The following is a 16,409-nucleotide window of genomic DNA, read 5'->3' on the forward strand; positions in this document are numbered from 1 at the left end:
ATCCTTATAGATTTTGCAAGTGTTTGGCCAAGGATTTCTTTTGAGAGAGCATTTGACAATGAAGTTCTTTTGGAATCTCTCTCATTGTCTTTTGAGAGGATAAGACATTTTTGCCAAGCAAAACTCTCTCTTCAATTTCGTCCCAAGTCACACATATAAATAGGCCTTTGATGGCCATTCAAAATCCAAATGTTAAGATGTGACTGTTGGCGATATTCCTTGAAAATCCTCTCTGGTAATCGATTACAGAATTAGTGTAATCGATTACATAGTTGTTTTTCTTGAACAGTTGTGACCCTTCGTTTAAAATTTGAATTCCCAACGTTCAGAGTCTCTGGTAATCGATTGCACACTTTCAAACCATTGGTAATCGATTACATGTATTGGTAATCGATTACATGTGCCCTGAATGACTTGAAACCTTTCATTGTGAGGCAAGGCTTGATCTTGAAGAAATCTTGAATCAAGGCTTTGTTTGTTGAAACAATCTTGTATTAATCTTGAAGCAAAATAAGCCTTGTTTGGTTCTTCTTTTGACATCATCAAAATCATGTATACATACATTCACAAATGCAGCCTACGAGCTAAATGTCGTAGTTATATAATTATCGTTCACCACAACGAAGAGATAATGTGGTCTATGTGCACATAGTAGAATAAATGTTTGGTTATTTAAAGTAATTATGTTGAATACCAGATTATGAGAAGTTCTGAAATGTATATTCTTTGCGTACAGTGATTCCTAAAAGCAAGTGTATCTTTCGTTCATTATTTATTTAAATGTCATTTTAATATCTTCTGAAAATGGAAAGATTCATGTTAAATGGTGCTCCCTTTCATGTCTGCATAGTATATTATGCTCTCACTAAGTCCTTGTGACTTACCCCTTATTTTACTTCTTTTCTTAGATACCTAGTAGTGGAGTAACCGATTTCCTGGGATTTGCTAACACACCCAGGAACTTGATTATCTTTTTGGTAGGTCCCCATTGTGTCTGATGAATATTTTGGTTGTAACTCCAGCATAATGCATCTATAGGGACCAGGGTAGTACTAGATTTAGAGGGGACTCCTTTATTTTGGAAATGTAAATGACTCTCTTTTATAGATATGATAATGATGAACTTATGATGTTTTGAGACACTTGGTGATTAGTGATTATAATCCACTTTGTTATTAAATGGATGAGATGAGATACTTGCATATGGATTTGTCTAGATATATATATATATTGTGCTCTTTTACAGGTTATGTTGTATAGGATAGGCTGGCCAGACTAAGGAAGTCATAGTCTGTGTGCCGGTCATGTCCCAAGAGTGGGTCGTGACAAAGTTGGTATCAGAGCCCAGGTTGATAGGTCATATAGCTACATTGTTTGGTTTGTTATGGAATCTTGTTTGTAACTTGTGTACCCGGGCACAAATTACTTGCAAGAGGCTATGACAATCCATGTTAGACTGGAGTTATTGTCTTAGTGTATGTGATTCTGAGTTGCTTCTCTAGTTCTTCCTCGTAATTAAATCTTTGACCTTTACTATTGTCTTAGGTCTATATGCCACCCAGGAATAGACGTGATAATGAGGCAGTTTCTGATGAGGCTTTTGCTCAACCCCAAGATGTAGCCCCAAGAGGCCGTGGACATGGTCGCGGCCGTGGACGGGGAAGACTTGGTAGGGGTGGTGGAATGCCAGAGGTTGAGGTCCCTAGGGCTACACGTGGGAACCCAACACTAGCTCAGTTAACAGCTAATATGCAAAATATGCAAGAGATTTTAGGACGATTAGTTGATGTGGTTGGGGAACGCAGGCAACAATAGGTAGGGCAACAACAACCGGTTTCTAAGACTGGTCAAGAGGGTGTGCAGCATGAACAGCCCTTGGTTCAGCCCACTGTTGCGGAGGTTCCCTTAAGTGCATTCACAAAGCTTAATCCACCAACTTTCAGCGGCTCATACATTCATGAGGATCCTCAGACCTTTGTAGATGAGGTGTCATGGATATGCCGAGGTTTAGGTTGTTCCCCTACTCGGATGGTACAGTTTGCAGCATTTCGTTTGCGTGATGTAGCAAGGGGATGGTATGAGACTATGCTTCTTGCAAGACCAGCAGGATCACCTCTTTTAGCATAGGATGAGTTTATCGAGTTGTTCTTAGCTCACTTTTTGCCTCAAAGTGTTAGAGACAGTAGAGCACGTGAGTTTGAGACTCTTGTGAAAACCGAGCAGATGTCAATGATGGAGTATAATATCCAATTCATGCGACTTTCTAGATATGCACCACACTTGGTGGCTACTAAGAAGTTACGAGTTCAGAGGTTCTTGGAAGGTTTGAAGAGTTATTTGTTCAGGGCAATTGCAGGACATGGTGACATGACTTATGATCAGGCTCTGAATAGGGCTTTGACTATTGAGCGAGGAAACAGAGACAGGGGTGGAAATCCTTGTGACTCACGCAAGAGGTTTCACTCAGATACATCTCATGGTGGCCATCAGGGCCATGGTGGTGGAGGTTTTAGAGCTGTTACAAGTCAGCCTCGACAAGATCAACAGGGAGGTCATCTGCCACAAGTCACTCAAGCTAGTCAGGTAGCTAGTACAGCTCATAGTCGGGGTGTTGCACAGCATCGTGCGACTTCCAGTGGGACCCCTATTACTTGTGCTACATGTGGAAAGGCGCATACCAGACCTTGCAGGCAAGGGTCAACAGGTTGCTATCGATGTGGACAAGTTGGACATTTTGCTAGGAACTATCCTATGTCACCTTTTCAGCCATTTTCTAGTGGAGTGGCAACACCCATGGTCCAGAGGGGACAATCTAGTGGTTCGGGATCACGTGGACCAAATGGATCATATCGAGGTGGCAAAGGATCAGGAGGCAGAGGACAGGGGCAGACAAGTGGAGGGCAGGCTCGTGTGTTCGCTTTGACTCGTCAGGATGCTTAAGCATCCAATGTTGTTGTAACAGGTATACTTTCCATAGATTCTTAGGATGCACGTGTTTTGTTTGACTCTGGAGCTACGCACTCCTTTATATCTCCTTTCTTTGCAACTACGTTAGGGAGAGATCCATCACCTCTGAGTGAATTTCTGATAGTGGCTACACCCATGGGTCACTCTTTATTAGCAAATTCAGTGTACAAATCTTGTGAAATTTTGTTAGAGGGAAAAACATTTGAGGCAAATCTTATAGAGTTGGATATGGTAGACTTTGATGTCATATTAGGTGTGGATTGGTTGGCTGCTTGCCATGCTACTTTAGATTGCCATAATAAAGCAGTGAAGTTGGATATGCCGAAGGAACCGACCGTTGTGTTTCAGGGTGATCAAAATTGGTCATCAAGTAATTTGATTTCAGCGGTAAAAGCTCACAGGTTGTTGAGGAAGGGTTGTCAAGGGTACCTGGTGATGGTAAAAGACGTCAATGTGCCAATAGCAGAGTTGGAGCAGGTCCCGGTGGTACGTGAGTATCCTGATGTTTTTCCTGAGGAGTTACCTAGTATACCGCCAGATAGGGAAGTAGAGTTTGGCATTGATTTGCTTCCAGGAACTTAACCCATATCTATACCTCCATATCGGATGGCTCCAACTGAGCTTAATGGGTTAAGGGAGCAATTGAAGGATCTTCTTGACAAAGGTTTCATTCGTCCTAGTTGTTCCCCTTGGGGTGCACCCGTCTTATTTGTCAAGAAGAAAGATGGTTCACTTCGTTTATGTGTCGACTATTGACAATTAAACAAGGTGACTGTGAAGAATAAGTATCATCTACCCCGTATTGATGATTTGTTTGATCAACTTCAAGGATCTCAATGTTTCTCAAAGATTGACTTGAGAGTTGGATACCACCAGTTGAAGATAAAGGCAGAGGATATTCCTAAGACAGCTTTCCGCACTCGATATGGACATTATGAGTTTTTGGTGATGTCCTTTGGATTAACCAATGCTCCTGCAGTTTTTATGAACTTGATGAATCGAGTCTTCAAGTCATTCTTGGACCACTTTGTGATAGTTTTCATTGATGATATTTTGGTGTACTCTAAAAGTAAAGAGGAGCATGAGCAACACTTGAGGTTAGCCTTACAAACCTTGAGGGAGCATAAGTTGTATGCAAAGTTCTCTAAATGTGAATTCTGGTTGGATAGTGTGGCCTTTTTAGGTCATGTAGTATCTAAGGATGGTATAAGCGTAGATATGAAGAAAGTGGAAGCAATTCAAAGTTGGCCTAGGCCTACATCAGTGTCAGAAATTCGTAGTTTCCTCGGACTTGCTAGATACTACCGTCGGTTCATTAAGGATTTTTCGAGACTTGCAGCTCCTCTAACCAGACTAACACAGAAGCAAGTTGCATTCCAATGGAATGATGCATGTGAGCAAGGTTTTCGACAGCTAAAGGATTGCTTGACATCCGCACCTATCTTAGCCTTACCTTCGGGTGGTGGAGGTTATGTGGTTTATTGTGATGCATCAAGGATTGGACTGGGGTGTGTCTTGATGCAACATGGGAGGGTGATTGCTTATGCTTCTAGACAACTCAAGAGGCATGAACAAAACTATCCTACACATGATCTAGAGATGGCAGCAGTAATCTTTGCTCTTAAGATTTGGAGGCATTACCTATATGGTGAGACTTGTGAGATCTACACGGATCATAAGAGTCTTAAGTACATATTTCAGCAGAAGGACTTGAATTTGAGGAAAAGGAGATGGATGGAGCTTTTAAAAGATTATGATTGCACGATCTTATATCATCTAGGTAAAGCAAATGTAGTTGCAAATGCTCTGAGTAGAAAGTCTATGGGTAGCTTAGCTCACATTGTGGAAGTTAGAAGACCAGTAGTGAAGGAGTTTCAAGATCTCGTAACTAGTGGAGGAAGGTTTGAGGTTGCAGGCACTGAATCACTTTTAGCCCATGTTCATGCTTGTTCCACTTTAGTGGATACCATTAAAGTCACTCAAAGTGAAGACCCTCGCTTAAGGAAGATTGTAGAGGAGACCCAAGCAGGAAATATTTCTGATTTTGTCGTTGATTCTGAAGGTGTGTTACATTTTGGAACTCGCCTATGTGTTCCTAATTTAGGAGGCCTGAGGGAAAAGATTATGGAGGAAGTTCATTATTCCTCTTATACTATTCACCCAGGTTCTACTAAAATGTATCAAGACTTGAAGGAGTTCTTTTGGTGGGAAGGGATGAAAAAGGATGTTGCTGAATTTGTATCTAAATGTCTAGTATGTCAACAAGTTAAAGCAGAGCATCAAAAGCCCGCAGGCTTATTTCAGAGAATTGATATACCTGAATGGAAGTGGGAAATGATTACCATGGATTTTGTGACGGGGTTACCTAAAACCTCAAAGGGTTATGACTCAGTTTGGGTGATTGTAGATCGAATGACTAAGTCAGCACACTTTTTGCCTGTGAAAACTACATACTCAACAACTCAATATGCCAAGATCTATTTAGAGAGGATAGTATCTTTGCATGGAGTGCCATTGTCCATCATATCAGATCGGGGCCCTCAGTTCACAGCTCAATTTTGGAGATCTTTTCAGCAAGCCTTAGGGACTAGATTAGATTTGAGTACTACATTTCACCCTCAGATTGATGGCCAATCAGAAAGAACATACAAATCCTAGAAGATATGTTGCGTGCTTGCATGATTGATTTTGGAGGTAGTTGGGATCAATACTTGCCTCTGGCAGAGTTTGCTTATAATAACAGTTATCAATCTAGTATTCAAATGGCACCTTTTGAGGCCTTGTATGGGAGGCATTGTAGGTCACCGATTGGATGGTTCGAAGTGGGAGAGCCTAGGTTAGTAGGCCTAGATCTAATTCAAGAAGTTTTTGAGAAGGTAAAGATAATCCGAGATCACTTACTGACTGCTCAGAGTAGACAAAAGTCTTATTCAGATCAGAGACATTGACCTTTAGAGTTTAGTGTAGGAGAACATGTATTTTTACGTGTGTCTCCCATGAAAGGTATCTTACGTTTTGGTCGCAAAGGTAAACTTAGCCCCAGGTTTATTGGTCCTTTTGAGATTCTAGATAGGGTGGGGCAAGTGGCTTATCGTTTAGCCCTCCCGCCAGATCTATCAAGTGTTCACCCAGTATTTCATGTGTCGATGCTTCGAAAGTATGTTCATGACCCTTCTCATGTTATTCAACTCCAGTCAGTGCAGCTTGATGAGAATCTTAGTTATACAGAACAACCAGTGGCTATAATGGATAAACGTGTGAAACGTTTACGTTCTAAGGATGTGGTATCAGTGAAAGTGGCTTGGAGAGGACCAACTGGTGAAGAGATGACTTGGGAACCAGAAACCATTATGCGTGAAAACTATCCTCACTTGTTTGAGACTCGAGGTTAGTCATAGATCAAAATTCGAGGATGAATTTTTTTTAAGGGGGGGAGAATGAAACGCACCGTTTAAATTAAGAGGAAAGAGAAAAGAAAAATAATAATATAATAATAATAAAACAATACAACCCCCCCCCCCTCAGCTTAAAAATCCCGAGAGCTTCTCCCCTCATTTCCCAAAAACTTTCTTTTCTTCTTACAGCAGCCCACACCCCTCTTAACCTCATCTCTTCCTTCCCCAAAAATTTAATCTTTCGATCTCTCACTCATATCCTCCCATGATTCCGAAATTTGCAAGATTTTTACATCTTTGGGTGTTTCCAAGCACGAGGAGGTGACGGGAAAAAAAGGGGAAAATACTACACGTTTTTTAGGTTTTTCTGTTTGATCTCTTTAAGGTAAATGTTTATGACCCACTATGTTAGATGAGTATGTTATAGCACTGATTAGTCATGGGCTGTGAGAAAAAGAGTTAGAAACTAAGTATTAGAGATTATTGTGATTTTCTCAAAACCCTAGGTTTACTCAAACTGGGGATTTTGTCTAATCCCTTGTTCTATTATTTGAATGCTTAGGTTCTGTGGAAAATATAGCGGTTGACCCTCCTAACAGCGGTAGAAGTCAGTGATTGCGTTGTTTAGGTGAGTAGCTAATATACTTAGCGATTTTCTTAAAGATCATTTATGAAGAAGCAAGTATACTTTCGAATATATATATTTTTGGTGAGCTTTGATAAATATTTTGAGATCTTGATAATATATAAGGATGAATGTTGAACTGTTTGTTTAATTTTATTTATGTTGAGTTCATGAAAAATATGCCGTTTGCTACAACGAAGAGATAATGTAGCCTATGAGTTGATTTCTCATAGTATAATGATTATATTTCCGTTTGCTACAACGAAGAGATAATGTAGCCTATGAGTTGATTTTGTTTATAGTAAATGATACATGTCGTTTGCTACAAGGAAGAGATAATGTAGCCTATGGATTAAATTCTCATAGTATATTTATATGTTCCGTTTGCTGCAACAAAGAGATAATGCAGCCTACGAGCTAAATGTCGTAGTTATATAATTATCGTTCACCACAACGAAGAGATAATGTGGTCTATGTGCACATAGTAGAATAAATGCTTGGTTATTTAAAGTAATTATGTTGAATACCAGATTATGAGAAGTTCTGAAATGTATATTCTTTGCGTACAGTGATTCCTAAAAGCAAGTGTATCTTTCGTTCATTATTTATTTAAATGTCATTTTAATATCTTTTGGAAATGGAAAGATTCATGTTAAATGGTGCTCCCTTTCATGTCTGCATAGTATATTATGCTCTCGCTAAGTCCTTGTGACTTACCCCTTATTTTACTTCTTTTCTCAGATACCTAGTAGTGGAGTAACCGATTTCCTGGAATTTGCTGACACACCCAAGAACTTGATTATCTTTTTGGTAGGTCCCCATTGTGTCTGATGAATATTTTGGTTGTAACTCCAGCATAATGCAGCTATAGGGACCAGGGTAGTACTAGATTTAGAGGGGACTCCTTTATTTTGGAAATGTAAATGACTCTCTTTTATAGATATGATAATGATGAACTTATGATGTTTTGAGACACTTGGTGATTAGTGATTATAATCCACTTTGTTATTAAATGGATGAGATGAGATACCTGCATATGGATTTGTCTATATATATATATATATATATATATATATATATATATATATATATATATATATATATATATATATATATACTGTGCTCTTTTACAGGTTATGTTGTATAGGATAGGCTGGCCAGACTAAGGAAGTCATAGTCTGTGCGCCAGTCATGTCCCAAGAGTGGGTCGTGACAACTTCAGTATTCTTCAATTTTTGGATGTTGCTTGGCGCTTACAACCTCATCCATCTCTTTTTTTTTCCTCTTCACCCTTTCTTGCTTGCCCTTGTCCATCATTTTTCTTGATTTTTCTACTCGGACTAAGCTGCTTCTTTATGAGGGTGAATATTCAAAAGAAAGCAGGTTGAATTGCGGCATCATGAAAAATTGAAACATCAGAAGTCAAGGTTGAGTTATTTCTGAAGTCTTCTTACTACTCAGGATCCTTCTAACACTAACATATTTCCTTTCAGTCTTCTGAGTAATTTCAATTTCTAGATTTTCAGTCATCTATGCTTTAGACTTATCTCTTCTATTCCATGTGTATCATACATCATTTTCGCATTTTGTTTCTACTGAAATATCATGAACATATATATTGGCTCCAAATTAATACTTTTATTCTCCATCATATAAAATATCCCTAATTATAAATTCATGTAGTGAAATCATTAATAGTTAAATTCTCAAAATATAATTATAGAAGTAATATTCATGGATTAAAAATTAAGCATCATAAAAAGAAAATCATGAATTTCTATATTCATGCTCTGATACCAAACGTGATTTCCTTTTAAGACATGGTATTATGCTCTGCATTGCCCCTTCAGTCTAATTTTCTGCTTGGCAAATGAATTACAACCAAAGACAACATTGACCATTCCAAAATGCATTGTCAAGTGGCAGGTTAGAAGCTGCCCCACACAAAATTTACTGGGTGGCATCAAGCTGCAGTGAGGGATTGGCTGCGAACTACCAAACCTCTAAATTGATCACTTAATGAGTCACCTCACATTCAAATTTTTTTTTTCTACCACTCACACAGGCCCAGTCATCCATTTTGGACACTTCTATGCCTTCTAAGAATGGTGAATATCTTTCAATAATGTACTGGACCTACATAAAACACAGCGGCAATGGGTGCAAGATGGAATTGAAAAGCACTTTCCCCAACTGCATTTTGAATAAGAAAATCTACATGATTTAATTAAATTACCTGCTCCGATAAGATACCGGAGAGACCAACAACTGCTCCGGGCTTTGCATGAGAGATAATTTGATCAGCAAGATCCAATAAAGGATTTAAGAGTATATTTGCAACGACCACATCAAACTTTTCCTCATCAGTGACTGGATGTATCTCACAAGTATTTTCTCCCTCCATAACTCCAAATGTCAAGTCATTTTTGGACGATGAAGAGGTTTTGCTAGCAACCAGGTGCAGTTGCATTTTGTCTTGTCCAATGTTGTTCAGGTAAGCGTTTTGAGATGCTGATGCAATTGCTTCTGAATCTACATCAACTCCAACAGCAAAGGCAGCTCCAAACTTATAAGGCAACAGGATGTCAAAATTGGAATTAAGAGTCAGCTATAAAATATAAAATGTAAACAATAACAAGAAGCGGCTACAGAAAGAATTTGGCAGTATTTTCTAAAACAAAAATAGAAGAAAACAAAAATACTAACATGAAATTGTTGCATATGTGGTACACATGACAACAAGAAATCGAACAAGTTGTAGAAAAAAATGTGGTGGTATTGTTATAAAGAACGAAGAATGGCAAAACAGATAAAAACATATTTAGCTTGTTCAAAATACGTGGATAACTGGTTGTGCATATCTAGCAGCAAAAAATTACATTTTTTTTTCATTTAATATAACAAACAATACTTCTAGTTGAAGATGCTACCCAATTCGTAGGTCTAGCAGTTTCCACAGTATAAAACAATATTATTCTTGAGGGAATTTAATATGGAAGATCATGCACTAACCAAATCACATGTACAGACGCATAATGTCTCTAAATTAATATCTGATCCTAACATATGCTATATGGATTTAAAGTTAAATAATTTGCCATCATTTACCAATGCACATGCATGTATCTATACAGCAGCTTCTAGTCAAATTTACAGCCCAGACATTTAATGATGATGAATATACAAGAAAACGACCAAAGGTTCATGAAAACTGGCAATATGTTATGTTAGACTAGTCAATATAATTAATTTTTTTGTGCAGAAGCAGCAATCAACAACACTGCTTAAGCCCAAGTGAAGGTAGAAGAAAACCAAATTGGGAGAAAAGTAGAGTTACAATGGACAAATGCTTGTTGGTGTGGTCCTGAGCATGTTGATCCTTAATAGTTCTTTTCATTTTAGTTCAATTCTTAGGGTATGCAGATCAACAGTTGATTACCTTAAGAGCCGCAATTGCAAGAATTCCAGTTCCCGTTCCATAGTCCAGAATGTGCTCCCCTCCTTTTATACAACCATGTAAGAGTAATAGACAGAGTTTGGTAGTGGCATGTTCCCCCGTTCCAAAGGCTAGTCCAGGATTGACAATTATATTTGTTGCTTGAACATCCTGTGTAAAATTAAGGATTGATTAGCAGAAAATTCCATCACAGTTTTTAGCCTCACTATCACTCAGAATATTTAATTAGAGGGCTTAAATATAACATGGATATTTACAGAAGTTGCCAAACTAAACAAATGAATAGAGTTGGAATGCAATGTCAGCAATCATAGTAAGTTAGCAACTCATCATGTATAGAGAAAGTTTAAGATAGTCACACCGGTGGAGTACACCACTTGGGCACCACCCATAGCCCTTCAGTAACTTGAACTGGATGAAGTGATTCCTGTAAGCATAGATAGATGAATTTGTCAAGTTATTTTCGATAACAAATCTAGCTTTGATAATTTTCAGCAATATGAATGATTTCCCATTTTACAGCATGCCATAAGAATGTTCTTTGTTCAGGAGTATAGTGTTGGTGTGAGAAAAATCAAACAATTAGTAATAAGTAGTCAGCAATAGGTCTTTTATATCGATAATTCCTTTCCATCTCAGATTACAACTTTACATGCAAAACCAGTTTCATGTTCACACAGGATACTGCTACGGTTTTCACTTGCATGCCATGATTACAAAAAACTGTTTGAGAAAAACTACAGATGAGAAAACACAAATTTCCACCTTTCTTCAGAGTGAAAAACAAAGAAAGACATTCTTTCTCATCACAAACTATGAAGACAGGCATCTTTTGTCATCACAAACTATGTTTTGCATATAAAGGAGAAGAACTACTAGGTGGCAGGGGAAATGTGGAATTGATGCGATAAAGAAATACTTCATTTTTAATGGAATTTACACATGCATTAGATTTTATCTCCTCAGTAACATAACAAGAGAAACAAACAATATGAAAAAAACAAAAAAGATTAATGAAAGAAGCAAAGATTGACCTGAGATCTTTTCATCCAGTCCTCCTCGTCATCAATTTTAACTTCATATCTTGGTATCTCCTTCAAACCAATAGAATCAGCTGCATGTGAAATGCTCACATTTATATCCTCAACTTCATGAAATATTGAACTAATGCAAATCTGCAGTAAATATGCCATCAATATGAGCAAGTGAGCAACAGCCTAAAAATTGTTGGAATGTTTATGGTTAGAGATTTAATTGGTTTGCATGATTTTGGTATTTCTATTTATTCATAATTTGGAGACACGGATCATATAACTTTAGGATTTAGATCAAGTAGAGTGGTTTTAAAATAAATCAGGAATTGAATTTAATTAGTTGTAGATCAAATTTAGTTGGGGTTCTTGCACTAGTAAAGTTATGATTCTTATGGTTTTCAGTAGGAGCTAATCCTGTATTTTGAATTTACTTATATAGAATTTGATCATTTCAGAATGATCTGTTAGGTTTCATTTACCACCCCTTACATACCATTTTTTATCTTCACATCTAAATTCTTCTTCCTCTTTGGCGCATATCAACAGGACAGACAAAATAAAATTTAGCCTGCCTTTTTTAGAAGATAAGTTTTGAGGGCTATTAATAGTACTCTCAACGGTTATGCTTTTGACTTAGTTGAACATTTGTTCATTGCTTTTGATTGGCTCCCCCAGTCTTCTCAATAGCAGTATCATCATCAACACAATCATTCTCCTCTGCCACTACCAACTAGTGCTGAGACTACTCCTAACTCTCCTTCGCCAACTCCATTTCCTCCGACTTTGTTTCCACTTGATGATCTCGCCATTGAACTTCATAAAAATATATGTTCCACTCAATACATCTCATTATGTTACCTTAACCTTAACCTATCATTGTTTGTCTCTTTCCTATTATGCTAGTCTTTTGTGTTTGATCCTGTCATCCTGAGACTGCAGGTGAAGCCTTAGCCAAACCTGGTTGGAGACATGTTATGATTGATGAGATGGGTGCTCATCGAAATAGTGGAACTTGGAACCTTGTTCCCTTACTTTTCGGAAAACCTGTTGTTGAATGTTGATAGCAGCTGGATTTTAACAATGAAAATTGGTCTTGATGGCAAAGTTCACAAGCTCAAACTCAGCTTGGTGACTATGGGCTACACAGATTTTTGGCTTGGAAATAATGATACCTTCTCCCTTATAACCAAGATGCATGGTTGAAATTTTCTGTTCGCCTTTGTAAAAACAAGATATCAATAACTTTTTCTCTATGGTGATCTCAACGAAAAAGTGTATATGGAGCAATCTCCCAGATTTGTCTCTCACTGGGAGGCTCCAAGACATGTCTGTCATCTTTGCATATCTGTATATGGTCTCAAACAATCCCCCAAGGCATGGTTTTTTAGATTTAGCACTGCTATTTAGCAATTTGGTATGATTCAGAGTGAGGTTGACCACTCAGTCTTCTATCGCCAATTGGCTGCAAGATGCATTTATTTGATTTGTATATTGATGGCATTGTCACTACTAGAGTAGTGATGATGATGGCATTATCGTGAAGCACCTTTCTTATCATTTTCAGACAAAAAGACTTCAATTCATCTTGGGGATAGATATAACATTTCAAAAATGGTATGCAATAGACACTTCGGTGGAAACGAAATTGATGAATGTTAAACATGTTGACACACCTATAGATCCCAATGCTATACTTTTTCCATGTCAGGGGGAGTCATTTTCTAATCCCCAATGATCTATGCTAAATTATCTCACTATCACTTAGTCCAGATATCTCCTTTGCGATTAGTATGGTAAGTGAGTTTCCTAACTCTCTATGTACCAGACATTGGGATGCAGTAATTAACATCCTGAAATATATTAAAGAAGCTCCAAGAAAAGGCCTCTTGCATGAATACAAAGCTCTCCCACTGACAAGAGGTCCACCTTTGGTTATTGCTTCTTCATCAGTGGTAATCTGATTTTCTAGAAAAGAAAGAAACAAAATGTGGTTGCAAAATCAAAAATCATGTGCATAAGCAGAGTATCAAGCCATGGCTTCAACCACTTGCAAATTGATATTCTTCAGCTCAAAAGGATTTTGTCACTCACATGATATTCTTCAATAACTAGACAATCAGAAGATATTTTCTTGATAACCTAAACATTCAAGTACACTAGAAAACATGATTATATGGTAATGGTATACATTCCTCATTTTATTGCTTGTCATCATTCTTTCCTACAAATTCAATTAATCTCCTTATAGGAAAAGGAAACCTTTATCATAACATAGCCATAAAAGAAAAATTGAAACAAATAAAACAAACAAATTTGATAAGAAACAAAAGGAAAACAAAGCATAAAAGAGCTTCTGCAAGTTTACCTCATCTGTACTTTGAGAGACATCATCTTGATCCATGCTAACAGAACTTGCACCAAAGCATAAAAGAGCTTCTGCAAGCACATCCTTGTCAGCACAAAGAGGAAGAGTGGTCAAACATTCTGGCAACATAATGTAATTTATGCTATAATATGGTTCAAATTAAACTAAATATGCTATTGAAGTCTAGCAGACACTTCCTTCCACACAGACCACATGCCTCATTGCTTAAAAATACACTCTAGCTCCCTAGTTCTATCCAAATTAGCCATTCATATATCATTTTAGTGGGATTCAGTCACTTTTTTTATCTTTTTATTTACATAAACCTAAAGAATAACCCCTTTGTTTGGTGGCTGTTTAACTAGCGTCAAGCCATCATTAACACCTTATAAGTTGTCCCAATTCTCAGCGTAAAGAATCATAACAAGACACGCCGAGTAACACCAATGTCCAAAATATTTAGTCTAAACTCACAAACTAAACATCTCTTGTAAACATAACTAAGTATTTTCTTAATGCACCATCAACCTAGGCTAGTTAAAGTTCCGAATTTCAGGATATGGGTGAACATTCCCAATACGTTTTAAAGTTTAAACATTCCCAATTAAGTTTTGTTTGTATAAACTTCTTCATAAGCACTCATGTGAGAAGAAAATAACAAGAAATTTTGAAATAAACTACTCTCATAACTCATAAGCTATGCATTAGTTAAAAATCAAGTTTTAAAGAAACTAATACGAGAGAGATTCTGAAGATTATCTTTTACTTAAAAAAGAAACTTATTTCATTATTTTCATCTCCTATAAGTGCTTACGGAATAGTTTATCCAAATGTTGACTTACAATGCAAAAAGAGAAAAATAACAAGTTAAAGCTGAAAAAGAAGCTTACTGCAGTGTCTTTAGGACAGTGAATCAAAACGGAAGTATAAGGAGCACGTGGAGCCAAAGACGTGTCTGATAGAGTTTGGGAAGAAGAAGCTGTTGAAAACTTTGCATTTGGAACTGCGGCATAAAGATTGACACGGAAATGGGGAAGCCATTGGTACCTAACAATTTTGTGATGAGCGGAGAGAGAGGGAACAAGTAATGAGTAGTGTATGAGGCGACGGGAGAGGGTGGGAGAATGAGCGCCAACGGTGCACGTTAACTGTTTGAGGAAATTCCAGGCTGTCATTTCCTTGTCCCAATTCAAACCGTTCACTTCGCCTCAAAAACTGCGTCAAATCTCCAACATCAGAAATTTAAATAGAGTCATCACATAAACCGTGACGAGTATCAAAGTTTTTTTTTAGGTAAATAATTATTTTTGTTTTTGGAAGTGTGTTGCACTAACCATGAGAGATGAAAAAATAAAATATAATTTTCAAAAAGTGTAAAAAGTTAAACAAATTCATCTCGCCATTAACTTTCATCTTCATCTGTTATGAAACTCATGTACTTGACAACAGGTATGGATGAAAATATTATAAAATTGATGCTCGCATGCATATATGGGCTAAAGTTATTGACCAGTACATTCCTAACTTTAACAGTTTATTGGCATTTTCATCCTTCAATTATACAATTTATAAAATATATAAACCTTTATTTGATATCAGTAATAAGATACATACACCAATAATACATTAGACTTAGAAGTAGGGATGACAACGAGACTGACCGGGGCCAAGCTTGCCTATTCTCATCCGTGTTCCCACTAAAGGCAGGGCATAGGTTTGGGTTCAGATTTATAAAAGGTGAGAATGAAAAAATGAAACTCAATCCCATCCCCATTGAATTTTATTGGATTTAGAAAAACCCGCGGGGAACCCATCTCACATTTAAAAAAATTATTCATATATTTTAAATAAATTATAGTTTAAGTTATTAATTACATTTTAATTCAATCATTACATATAATTTAATGAAGAATAAATAACGTAAGCATATTAAAGAATTAAATTATATTTTTAGTTAAATGTATAATTTTTAATTTTTTTATAATTAATAATATAATTATAATATTATTTATTTAACTATTAAAATATTTATTTTAAATTTTAATAATTATAAATAATAAAAATATAATTAATAGTTGCATATAATATATAATAATAGAATCATATATAAATATATAACTATATTATTAATTATTATAAAAATACATGGAGGAGGGTGGGTACGGGGTAAGGACAGGAAACAACATCCAAACCCGAATCTGACTTCAGTTCCCCAAGTGACGAAAAATCTGACCCCGACCCTAGTCAAAGCAATTTTTTCCCGTCAAGATCAGGGCAATGTCAGACGGGTACCCACAAGTTCAATTTTCATTGTCATGCATACTTAGAATTTTTTGATTTTGTTATTGCATAACCTGAAAGTATAATATGTCACTTTTTTCTTTGACGTCTATTATAATTATATAGGTGGTCACTAATCGAGAAGGAAAACTATAAAGCATCGTAGTTCTAGTTGTTAGACCTCTCATGTTTGTTTTCTTCTACTTGTGAATGATTCATTTAAGATTTGACAAATTGATGTTTTATCTGAGAACCTACCCCTGTCTTGCCTCCTCTTGAGTTTTGA

General features: G+C 36.8%; 1 protein-coding gene across 2 annotated transcripts; it reads right to left on the bottom strand.

Moving 5' to 3' along the window:
- Positions 1-8,682: 8,682 nt before the first annotated feature.
- LOC100797477 (ribosomal protein L11 methyltransferase) lies at positions 8,683-15,077 on the bottom strand. 2 transcript variants are annotated; one of them, XM_014776698.3, is made up of 7 exons: positions 14,734-15,077; positions 13,844-13,927; positions 11,479-11,619; positions 10,806-10,871; positions 10,427-10,594; positions 9,224-9,553; positions 8,683-9,123 (listed from the first exon to the last, which is right to left on the bottom strand). In XM_014776698.3, the coding sequence occupies exons 1-7, from the start codon at positions 15,016-15,018 to the stop codon at positions 9,004-9,006; spliced, it is 1,194 nt and encodes a 397-aa protein (XP_014632184.1). In that variant the 5' UTR covers positions 15,019-15,077; the 3' UTR covers positions 8,683-9,003. The 2 variants fall into 2 exon arrangements, with proteins under 2 accessions (XP_014632184.1, XP_025984756.1); XM_026128971.2 differs by having other exon boundaries at positions 13,844-13,914; positions 14,734-14,836.
- Positions 15,078-16,409: the final 1,332 nt, after the last annotated feature.

Source organism: Glycine max, chromosome 6 (assembly GCF_000004515.6).
Source record: "Glycine max cultivar Williams 82 chromosome 6, Glycine_max_v4.0, whole genome shotgun sequence".
NCBI lineage: Eukaryota > Viridiplantae > Streptophyta > Magnoliopsida > Fabales > Fabaceae > Glycine > Glycine max.

Coding starts and splice junctions, on each gene's coding strand:
- LOC100797477 (XM_014776698.3), bottom strand. CDS start 15,018: ATGACAGCCTGGAATTTCCTCAAACAGTTAACGTGCACCGTTGGCGCT. Junction 11,620..13,843: donor TCTCTCAAAGTACAGATGAG/GTAAACTTGCAG, acceptor TATTTACTGCAG/ATTTGCATTAGTTCAATATT. Junction 10,595..10,805: donor CCAAGTGGTGTACTCCACCG/GTGTGACTATCT, acceptor AATTTTACACAG/GATGTTCAAGCAACAAATAT.